This window comes from Pteronotus mesoamericanus, unplaced genomic scaffold, assembly GCF_021234165.1.
Source record: "Pteronotus mesoamericanus isolate MK-2021 breed Mesoamerican mustached bat unplaced genomic scaffold, CSHL_Meso_final scaffold_476, whole genome shotgun sequence".
In the NCBI taxonomy this organism is placed as follows: Eukaryota; Metazoa; Chordata; class Mammalia; order Chiroptera; family Mormoopidae; genus Pteronotus; species Pteronotus mesoamericanus.
The window spans coordinates 1537769-1549400 of record NW_026555318.1 but is presented as its reverse complement, the minus strand read 5'-3'; the positions used below and the strand labels follow the sequence as shown (position 1 = coordinate 1549400).

General features: G+C 40.3%; 1 protein-coding gene across 1 annotated transcript; it reads right to left on the bottom strand.

The window, feature by feature from the left end:
* Positions 1–5384: 5384 nt before the first annotated feature.
* Positions 5385–10043, bottom strand: KRT40 (keratin 40). The gene is made up of 7 exons (XM_054593609.1): positions 9597–10043; positions 8902–8984; positions 8463–8619; positions 7528–7689; positions 7323–7448; positions 5991–6211; positions 5385–5484 (listed from the first exon to the last, which is right to left on the bottom strand). Exons 1-7 carry the CDS (start codon positions 10041–10043, stop codon positions 5385–5387), a joined length of 1296 nt encoding a protein of 431 aa, XP_054449584.1.
* Positions 10044–11632: the final 1589 nt, after the last annotated feature.

Here is an 11632-nt window from a genome sequence, read left to right as displayed (position 1 = left end):
GCCTCTCATTTATTGATGGTGGGAGTGTAAATTTGTACAAGTTATAATAATACTGCAATCAAAGCAGTGTGGTGTTGGCAAATAGATCAGTGAAAAAGAATGCAGAGTCTACAAATTTACTGATGTATATGTAGTCATTGATTTTTGACATTTCCAAAGTAAGTCACAGAGAATAGGAGAGCCTTTTAAATAAATGTTGCTGAATCAGTCATATAACTGTACCGAAGTTAGTACATCTTGAGCTCTGCCTCATATTATATATAACAGTTAATTCAAGGAGAATTAGAAACACTTAAATGCAAAGGTTTTACATACAAAGTTTTTAAAAGAAAATAAAGAAGAATATCTTTATAATCTTGTGTGTAGCACATGGAGAACACTAATCATAAAAAAATGGATTAAACTTCATTATAATTAAAATCTTTTGCTGACTAAGATATACCACTAAGAGGCAAGCCACATGCTGGGTGAAACTATTCTCAACGTGTCTGACAAAGGACCTACCCTATGACCCAGCAATTTTATGACTATATATATCCCCAAGAGAAATGAGTGTATATACAAAAAAAGACTTGTATAAGAAGGCTTTATTCTTATTATCTCAAGATGGAAACAGCCCAACTACTCATAAGCAGGGTAATGGTTCAACAAATGGTGGTATATATGTGTAATGGAATAGCACTCAAAAACAAAATAGAATAAACTACTAGTACTCACAACAGAATGGAAGAACCTAGAAAACAATGTGTTGACCTGAAGAAGTAGGATACAAATCAATATAAATGGTATGATTACATTTATGAAAACTTTAAGAACAAGCTAAACTCCTCTACAGTGGTGGGTATCAGAATAATAGCTGCCTCCCTCTGGAGGAGGCGAGTTGGCTGGGAAGGAGCCTGAGGAACTCTCAAGGCTGACGTTCTACGTTGTGGTCTTCTGGTCTGTATCTGGGTGACTCCTGTGTATGTTCTTCAGACTTCATGGAGCTTCATCCTTTTAATTGATGCAGTTTATTGTGTAAAATTATATCCTGATAAAATATGGTTAACATAAAAATTTCAGATAGACACAGCTCTGTAGCTGTATGAATGCTATTTTGTTTATATGCTTGAATTACAAATGGATCAAATGTTCACTTGTGAAAAATAGAAATTATACATGTGCTAAAAGGAAACAGGAGAATTCTTTTATACATTCAGAGAAGTATACATTTGAGTCACTGCCTTTTTTAGCAAGAAATCAAGAAGCCATGATAAATGGATAAACTTGATGCTACTGTAATAGTGCCAACAATATTAATGAAGTTAAAAAAAATAACAGTGTTTGACATTGTTCATACTTCTAAAAACACAGAGAAAAGACTGGAAGGAAATATATCTAAATGTTCAGAGTGGAATTCTCTGCATTTTATAATGACTGATAAATGGTTTTTTCTTTAAGTTTATATATGCATTCTAAAAATTGAATGCATCGCTTTCAGAATCAGAAAAAAGTTGGAAAACTATTTAATGTTTCTGTTTTGTACCTTTCTCTCCACCTTATCATTTTCCTCCTCCTCTTGTGTCTCGCAGGTGGGGTTTCCTTCTTTCCCCTGACACCTGGCTGCTTTCTTTGTTCTGTGGAGCTGATTCTTCTTTGATTCCTTCGGGGCCACATTTCACCACTTTTACTCTGCTTTTCTTGAATCTTTCACATTTTCTTTACTGCTTGATCCATGTTCCTCTCCCTGTAACTGCATGTTACCTGATCCTAAAACACGTGTTACCTGAACTATGAAGCACTTCCTCCCTGAAGGGAGCTTCTTCCTTCCTTTCGTTATCAAACTTTGGGTAGAGCAGTATAGTCAGAAAAACTTGAGTGCGCCCATCCTCACTCTACTGCGAAGAGGGTGACTAACCCAAGAAACAGACGGATCTAAAATTAACCTATGTCTTTAACATAATAGTTGGTACAATACTATGCAAAAACTGTACAAACAAATGTGACAGGCTAACAGTAATACGAGAGCCCCCAAAGTGGGCAACTTATGTTAAAGATATTTTTCTACTTCAGTTCTACTTTGATTTTGCATAGACCTAAGGTGAAAATATTTTTAACTCTTAAAATACAAATAGAGTAATCATGCAAAATGTTTTATATCATGGAAGGTAGTCATGTGTATCTTTTTGAAAGGAAATTGGATATAGTACATTGGAAATTTTAGATGCTGGGGAAATTGTTAGACAAAATTATTATTTCACCATAATTTTAAACCATGCAGAAAAGAAACCATGAGAAATGCAGAGAACAGGTGATGGGAGGTTTATTTGGTAGAAATTTCCATGTGGGTCAAATTAGTGATTTTATGACACTACAGTATTAAATTTCTCCCCAATCTCATTGTCAGAGGAGTAATGGGATTTGAACACTATTTCATGGGTTTATTTATCTGGGAAATATTTTATTTCAAGTGTTTCCATTACCTTTTATTGTTAAACCAGGAGAGTGCACTGTAAAAAAAAAATCTAGCACAAAATTTTAGGTCTGAAACTTGACTTTTCTTTAAACCTGCCCTGTATTAACTCTTATTATTATGTACTTTATTTCTGAGTGCTCAAAAAATAGAAATAGAATAGAGGAGAACTTTTCTCCAGCTTCCACTGCTTTTTTTTAAAAAAAATTATAGATTCACAGGAAGTTGCAAAGATATGGTTATATCTCACTCAACGATAGTACAATTGTAAAACCAGGAAATTGATATGATGTGTGTGCTTAGTTCTCTGTAATTTTTTTCACATGTATAGATGTATGTAACCACCATGGCAATGAAGATACGCAGCTATTTAATCACCACGAAGCTCTCTTTCACGCTCTGCCTAATTTGTTCTCCATCTATTTTATCATTTCAAGAATGTCATGTAAATGGAGTCATGCAGTATATGACCCTTCAAGACTCTCTTTTTTCACTCACCATGGGGGCCTTCAGATCCTGAGGACATTTTGGTTGTTTCCAGTTTTGGCTATTACAAATAAAGCTGCTATGAACAATTGTGTATTTTTTTCAATCCTTTTACTTTTTTTAAATTGTATTTTCCCATTACCATTTCTTCCCCTTATTTTCTCTCCCACCTCCATCCGCCCGCCCGGCCCTGCAATCACCACACGGTTGTCCATGTCCATGCGTCCTTTTTCTTTGCTGCTCGGTCCTTCTACCCCACAGCTCCCCAGTGGCCCGAGCCCTCACCCTGCCCTCTGGTAACCTGCCCCTATCGTTATATTTGAAGCGAGCTTCTTGTGGAAAGTATTTCGTTTTTTTAATTCACTGTGCCATTCTCTGTCCTTTATTTGTTGTATTTAGATGATTTCTAGTTGCTGTAATTACTGGTATGGTGGGCTTTACATCTGCATTTTATTTTTTGTTTTCTGCTTGTTCCCTCTGTTTTTTAAATTTCTCCGCTTTCTTCTTCCCGCCTTTCTGTGGGTTGCTTGAATATATTTTAGAATGCCGCTTTTATTTATTTATAGCATTTTAAGTTTCATTTGCATAGCTTTTTAAGTCGTTGCTTTAGGTATTACATTACATGTACCTGTATGTAACTTATTTCAGCCTACGGATGCTGACGTTTTGTCACTCCGAGTGAAGAATAGAAATCTTACCTCACATCCTCCTTTTACTCGCTTCTTTATGGATATTTTTTTTCCCTTTTCTGTTTGCAGCTGTTGGTGTTTCTGCATTGTTGGTTCTCCGGTTCCCACTGCGGGATGGAGGAGAAAAAGGGAAACCCAGGAAGCTCACCACAGTGTTGTGCCTTGGATAACAAGGAGTCTAGATGGTCTGGCCTCTTCTTCCACCTTTCAGAGTCTGCGTATGTTTGTATATGAAATTTCCAGGGTTTTTAGTCATACTTAGGAAGAGGAATGGGGATATGTGCCTCTACTTTATCTTTCTGGAAGTGAAAGTTTGCTTTTTATATGTGTGCGAATAATTATTCTTATATCCTAAATGCCTGATAACAAACCAATGTACCTTATGGTATTTTATGCAGCCACTAAAATGATGGTCACAGGAGGATCTTACATGAAGAGAGACTCCCTCCCAAACTGGAATTGTCTTCTGGAGGGTGGGCCCCTTGTAGAACAGGCTTCCCCTGTTAGGTGAGTGTTATAGGAACCCATCTGTATCAGTGTACCAGCTGGCGTTGTTGTGAGAGGCTGTGTTTGGCTTCAGCAAAAAAATTTTTTTGAAGACTCTTTCAATGTGTTTGCCCATTTCACAATGGGTGATTGACAAGCGCACCTGCCCACACTGCACTGAGTGTTCAGCAATTTTGACCAAAAGTGGCATGACCCCCTATTCTCCTCCCTCCCTAGTCACCCGATCAACTTTTTTTTTCTCCCTGAGCAACTTTTTTTGTTTTCCCAGATGAAAAAAGTCCTCAAAGGGAAATGTTTTGCTGATGTGGAATAGGTAAAAAAAAAAAAAAAAAAAAAAACAGCAGAAACACTAAAATGAACAAAAATTGATGAGTTCAAAACATGTTTTGAGCAGTGGGAAAAAAGGTCTTGATAGGAGTGTTGTATCAAATGGAGAGCACTTTGAAGGTGACTGAAGTTTAAACATATAAGAATAAATACACAATTTTTTATAAATAAATTCTGGATTTTTAGCCTCCCCCCTTGTATATCCATTAGGATTGAAAATGCTTAGGTGACATAGCCAAAACAATAGGTCACACAACTATATGTATAGGTAACTGTGATACATTATATAGAAAAACCTATTATAAGAAAGAAAACTTGTAAATTCCCAAAATATTGACAATGGATGTTAAAGGTATGGAATTATGGCTTAATCCCCACCCCGCTTCATGTGCCAAATTGGAAAAAAAAGAAAGGACTCTAATATTTTATAATTAAAAATAAAATGAAATTTATTATATTTTATTTCTAAGTTTCCTCTCAGAAAGATACATACAGCTATCTTTTATGATATTCACATTTTGTATGGATTAATCTCTTTGTATTTTAGGAGTTAAAGAACATTTTTACCTTAGGGTTATGTAAGATCAAACTATTGGCATGGGTTTAGACAATCACCTTGGCATCAAATGGTTATTATAGCAACAGTAATGAGCCACAAAGCTCTATTTACCACGCTAAAGGAATGAAATGTATTTTATTTGACGAGTAGCAGGAAAGCTTTACAGACTCCTAGGATATCACAAATAAGCAGGCAGGAGAGGAAATGACAGAGCAGAAATATACCAAGGATGCTCAGAGGACAGCTCCGGTTATGAAAGCCTTCTTGACTTGACTTTCAGATTTGGATGTCCTGGCGGAAGCCCTGTCTCCCTTTCAGGGCGCTGCTGGCTGCAACTCCACCATCCGCGCTGGGCGTTGAGGATTCACACACAGTGGTTTTCGACTGTGCAAAGGACATATGCTGAGCACGGCTCACATGTGTTGCTTGATGTACTTGTTGTAGAGCATGGGTTACAGGGAAGCCTGTGGAAAATCCGTTTGGAATGAAGCCAAATAAGGGAAAGCGGGATAAAACGTCAACTCAGAAAAAATCATGACAAAATTTGCACTGCAAATTATGTTCTGAAGGACACGCTCTTTGCAGGATGGCGTTTGGCCCCTGCCTGACATCCCTGGACCCAGCATTGTCGCCCCATGCTCACTGCAGCAGCGACGGTCGAATAAAATTTCACGTACTTTCTTCCCTGTGCACATGCCATCTGATGCATGTTCCTGACTCCCCTCTAACGGGAGACAGAGCCCCAGCATGAGATGTTCTATAATGGTGGTTATTCTGCTTTATAACTTTAGAATATTTTTGAACATTTCTGTGGCCATGTGATTAGCGTCAGCTGCTTTTCATCACTTTTAAGATCCTTTAACATATTAGGGAGGTTTGACCTTGGCCAGGTCTTGGGGGGAACAGGATTCTCCTACATGAGCCTCTTTGTAGCTCGAGGCGATTTTGAGAATAGTTGTGTGGAACTTGCCTGCAGTCCTCGCTCTCCAGCAGGCCCCGGTACGTGCTGATCTCGCACTCCAGCCGGGCCTTTGTGTCCAGCAGCACCTGGTACTCCAGGTTCTGCCGCTCCAGGTCGCAGCGGATCTCCGCCAGCTGGGCCTCCACGTTGGTGATCATGCACTGTATCTGGGCCAGCTGGGCGCTGTATTGGGCCTCAGTCTCTGCCATGGTGCATTCCAGAGATTCTGTCTGCAGAAAGAAAGAGTATAAAATGGGCTGTGTAGGATAATCTCTGAGGAAAGCTACTTAGCTTCTCTGAACCTCGGTTTTATTCTATAAAAAGTGGGCAATGCAAAGTACTGATCTCCTAGGACAGTTCTGAGGTTAAATGGGTCAGTAGGTGTAAAGCACTTACAGCAGTGCCTTGGGAATTCTAAGGGCTACGTAAGCGTTAGTTATTGCCACCGCCACCGGAACCATCACAACCTGCAATGTATTTGTGTAGCTTGAGGAGGAGTGGCAGCGCTTGGGAGGAGGCGTCGGGGCTTGTGGCAGGGAGGAGTGGCGTGGTGTGGTGAAGAGAAGAGGCTCTGGGATTGAACCACCGGGATTCAGCTTCCGCTTTGGCTTCTTAAAAATTGCATGGCCCCTTGTTACTCTTCTGAGTTGCAGTTTTCCTCATCTGTATAATGGGGCTTATAAAGGGATTTACCCCGTAAAGTTATCGTGAGGCTTAAATTGTGCCTCCGACAAAGCGAATGCTCAGCTATTATTCACTGAGATATTCTCTACGGGACCTAACGCGGCACACAGTGGCGTTTGACTGGAGCTGAGTGATGTGGTCTTGAACGCATAATATTCTTGTTGCTTGGGTGGAGTGGGCTGTAGCGAAGGATCTGGTTGAGGTGTGGATTCTGGGAAAGTCTAGGGTAGCGGCTGAACGCGAGGTATGATTAGCATTCTTTGTTTTACATCTGATTGTGAGCTTGGAAAATTGGCCCTAATCAAGAGAGTGTTAAAACCCGCTGGAATGCTTGCGTGTCTTTGGCTGAGATTTGTCTCCTGTTCTACTCCTGCCCTTCCTCTCTCTCCTCGTCTCTGGGGGGCGTTGCAGGATCATGCTCAAGCCCCAGGGGGAAGGTCAGCACAGCCTGCTGGGGCAGTACAAGCTGTTGAACTCTCACTTCTGCTTCTAGCTGGTACTCGGAAAAGGCAAGAATATATAACCCTTGCAAACTGGACATTCAGACTTCATGCCATGTGAGCTGTGTGAGTCTGTCCTTTGGGTTATGGAAGAGAGGATGGCATGTTAGGGCCTGATTCTTCAGTGACAAAACAAAGCTCTCCTTCCCTTACACACCAGGCTTTGCTGTGCTTGGAGCTCAATTTCCAGAGCATTGGCTGTGCGTTTCAGTTCCAGGATCTCCGTCTGGCAGCCCTGCAGCTGTTCTGCGCTGGACAGCTGCTGCTGGTTCAGCTCCTCCATCTGAAACACAGGCGTGATTAGAGGATGCAAACAAGGCAGAAGCCTGGAAGCCGGCCATTTTCCTGCTCCAGGAGCTGACCTGGACAGCGAACCATTCTTCCACATCTCTGCGGTTGTTGGCAAGCACTGTTTCATACTGGCATCGCATCTCATCCAGGACCCTGTTGAGGTCGATGATGGGGGCACTGTCCAGCTCCACATTGAGTCGGTCACCAAGCTGTCCCCGCAGCAAGTCGACCTCCTGAAAGTGGAAATGAAGGAACGTCACAGAGCGGTGGAGAAAAAGTCACTTCAACAGTCATGATATCTGATTTTGCTTTAGAGAGCAGTGAGTAAAAGTGTAGGATTTAGTTTCAGGTTGCCCAGAGTGAATCTCTTCATTACTCAGTTTCTTCATCTGCAAAGTGGGTATAATTATGTTCCAGAGAGTTATTATGAGATATATGAGTTACCATGCATATAAAGCACTTTCAAAGTTCTGGGTACATAGTAAGGCCTCAATAAGTGCTAGTTGCTATTATTATCAACAAATGTTCAAGGGGAAAACATACTTTGTTAAATCATTCAGCTTCTCTCTTGTTAGCTTCATCAATATAGGATAATCATACACTTGACATTTTGTCATTTAAGAAGTCGATGGATAGAGAACACTTTAAAAACATTGGTCCAAATATTGCATGAGTTGTTACCCCCTTTTCGAAGCGGCCTTCGCACGCTGTGTTTAACCAGCCTGACTTTTCACACCTTATGGGTTAGAGTTAGGCGTGGCATGAAGCTTCCAAGGAGACAGTTGTGGAGCAGCCTTCTCCACAAAAGCAATGGCAGGTGAAGAGTCTGGCTCCTCTGTTTAGCTCAGAGACATAGGAATGATCAGGCCAAGTAGTAATAGTGCCTTGAGTCATTTTGTCCCAACTTGGCAACGCTGACCCAAGGTCAGCTTATATACACACATGGAATCTCTCCATTTAATTTGTCAGTCTTACATTCTTTGAGTGATTTTGCCACTTTCCTCACCTCTTCATGATTTTTCTTAAGGCAAAGGAGATCGTCTTTCAGGGACTCCACATGGGCCTCCAGGTCGGCTTTGCACAAGGTCAGCTCGTCCAGGATCCTGCGCAGGCCACCAATGTCGGTCTCTACCAGCTGGTGAAGAGACAGTTCAGACTCGTACCTTTTATAACAAGAGAGATATAGCCAGTCAATGCTTACTTCGCTAGACACAGCAAAGCGTGAGGACATACTAACAAATGATGCATGGGCTCAAGGAAGTCACATGCTATAACTTCTTTTACATGACAAATAATGATAAATTTGAGCTTTGCGAGCATTATTAACTTAAAAATATTATGTAGGGAATATCCATGATGTGCTTGTGTGTGTGTGCATGTGAGAGAGAGAAAGAGAGAGAAAGAGATGTAACCATAAATTATAGTCAAATTGAAATTAAACTTACTTTGACCTAAAGTCATCAGCCGCCAGTTTGCAGTTGTCAAGCTGGATAGCAAGTCTAGAATTCTCTGCTTTCGTGCACAAAATCTGGGAAGTAAGTTATTAAGTAATAAATGATTCTTTGAAAGAAGTCTAAATATCTCTTAACAGCTATGCCATTATTTATCTTTGAAAAGTCAAAAAAGTATTAAGTAGTTTTTAGCCTGCTTTTGTTATTAAACGTGCCACTATGTGAAGAAACTGAGTTTCCTGGCAGTTGAACTCAGTTACATTTTTCTCCATAAGGAGTTTGTATTGTGATTATATCCCCATCCATGAAAATAAAAATTCCTCAGAAAGAAAATTATTACCAGGTGAAAATTATATGATTAAAAAGATGACGTTTCAATATCTTTTGTTAAACATAATAATGATACAGTGTTACCAAAGTAATTTTAGATATAATACAGTTTTTCCTCATCCTTTGGATGATAAAGGTAAAGTCTAGAGGTGCGTGCGTTTATTGTGGTTACTTAATAATTAGTGGCAGCCCTGGGTCAAGGCTGTTTCTTGACTTTTAGTCCATTGCCCTTTCCTCTGCCTCCCATTGCCACTCGGAAGTCTCTTTTCCCTGGTTCCTTTCTAGAGCCTCTTCTAGTATAAAGATAAAGCAGATCACAGACTGGGAAGGTGAGGCAGTAGGACAGTGAGACACCAGACCTTTTGTTGGAGATCTTCGATGATGTTGAAGTAACCCTGATAGTCGGGGCACACCAAGGGGACGTCCGCTTCACACTGCTCTCGGATCCTGCACTCCAGCTCTGCGTTCATCTCCTCCAGGCCGCGCACCTTCTCCAGATAGTTGGCAAGTCTGTCATTCAGGAACTGCATGGTCTCCTTCTCATTGCTGTTGAACTCCCTGTCCTTGCACCAGGCACAGCTCCCCATCAAGCACGGGATGTGGCAGCTCCCAGCAAGGTAGCATGGCACCAGGCAACTGGTAGGCAAGAGAGGCCGGGATAGGAAACTAGGGGTCTGGCACCTGGACATAGCACAGGCGCTGGGGAGACAAGTGGTTTCCACCAAACAGGCTGAAGCAGTTACACCATCAGAAACCTCAGCAGAGGCCTCGGAAGAGCAGCATGTTGGGGGACAGTCAGAAGTCATCCTTTTAGAAGTGAAGGATGGAGGTTAGTGGCACAACTCAAGTTGCCTGACTCCCAAAGTCTCCTTTCCTCCTGGGACTTTTATACAGCCCCCAAATGGGTATTTATAGAAGGCATCGGATATTTTCTTTAGCACTGTTGATGCCAGTTTTCATATGAACATTCATTAGTGTTGTTTATTTGCTGAGGAAGTTTTATGCCTCATAAAAGAGACATAACTTCAGGTTACTAAATAAGGACACTGTTTCCATGGGCCAGTAGGATAAAATACTTTTTTCAGAAAATCTTTATAGGAAGCATTGTCTTCTTGACAAAGTAAGGCAAGAAAGAGAAAATTTGGCCAATCAGTGGTTATAGATATAACCTATTATAAATAAGGAAAATAGTATTTCTACAGATTTTGATGCTGTGCATTGAAAACTGTTCATATTTCCTTCTAGAATTAATATCACAACACATTAGATGCCTCTTATCTGTTTGTGTCACCACTATAAAAATGTCGTGTGTGATTAGCCATCTTTGCAAAGCTTTTGTGTTCTTGCTGTGCTCACGTGTTAGAGGAGGGAGGTGTGTACTGGGTTTAAAGTGTGTGTGTGTGTGTGTGTGTGTGTGTAAATGACATCTTCCTGTGTACAAATTGAAAACTCACTTTACAGGATTGATGGGCATAATTTGTGCTCTTCAGGCCAAAGTGTAAATGAAGCACCAGACCTTTTCTTTTGTTGATTATCGAGACTGCAGCTGTGATTTTTAATGTCCTGAATCTTGCCTTCTTCACATTTCCTATGACTCATTTTTAGATCAAGGATACTAATTTTATCCTATATCTCTAATAAGAGTGAAATATAAATTCTAAGTCGCAATCCTTTAGTCTCTTGGAAATCCTCCATGATTTAACTTCAGAGTAGGGCCACCCATGCTAGGGAAGGCTTTTCTTCTGATAATGTGGAGCTGTTGTCATTGATTTATTCATTCATTAATTTTTTAAAAATTTAATTTATTGGGTTGACATTGGTTAATAAAATTATATAGGTTTCAAGTGACCAATTCTCTGATATATTATCTGTATACTGCATCGTGTGCCTACCACCCAAAATCAAATCTTTTCCTGTCGTCATATATTTGGCCCCTTTTACCCTTTATTACTCTCCCTACCCACTGCCCTCTGGTAACCACTATATTGTTGCCTGTGTGTATGAGTTTTTGTTTTTTTTCTTGTTTGCTCATTTCTTGATTTCAGTTTTATATCCCGCATATGAGTGAAGTCATACAGTTCTTGACTGTTTCTGTCTGACTTATTTCAGTTCGCCTGATATTCTCAAGATACAACCATGTTGTCACAAATTGCAGTATTTCATCTTTTCTTAAGGCTGAGTAGTATGCCATTGTATATATGCACCACATTTTCTTTATCTAGTCATCTATTGAGAGACACTTTGGTTGTTTTCATGTCTTGGCCACCATGAAAAATGCTGCAATGAACATAGGGGTGCACATATCTTTGCAATAAATGTTTTCAGATTTTTTGGGTTGCTGAGTCATATAGTACTCTATTCTTAATTTTTTGAGGACCCTCCAGAAAAAAGTACC

What these genes read in the sequence shown, in the direction of transcription:
- KRT40 (XM_054593609.1), bottom strand. Translation starts at nt 10,043, where the DNA reads ATGACTTCTGACTGTCCCCCAACATGCTGCTCTTCCGAGGCCTCTGCT. An exon ending in AAGAATGGTTCGCTGTCCAG is followed by an intron (nt 7,449 to 7,527) that starts GTCAGCTCCTGG and finishes CCTGTGTTTCAG; the next exon opens with ATGGAGGAGCTGAACCAGCA. An exon ending in CTGGAGAGCGAGGACTGCAG is followed by an intron (nt 5,485 to 5,990) that starts GCAAGTTCCACA and finishes GATTTTCCACAG; the next exon opens with GCTTCCCTGTAACCCATGCT.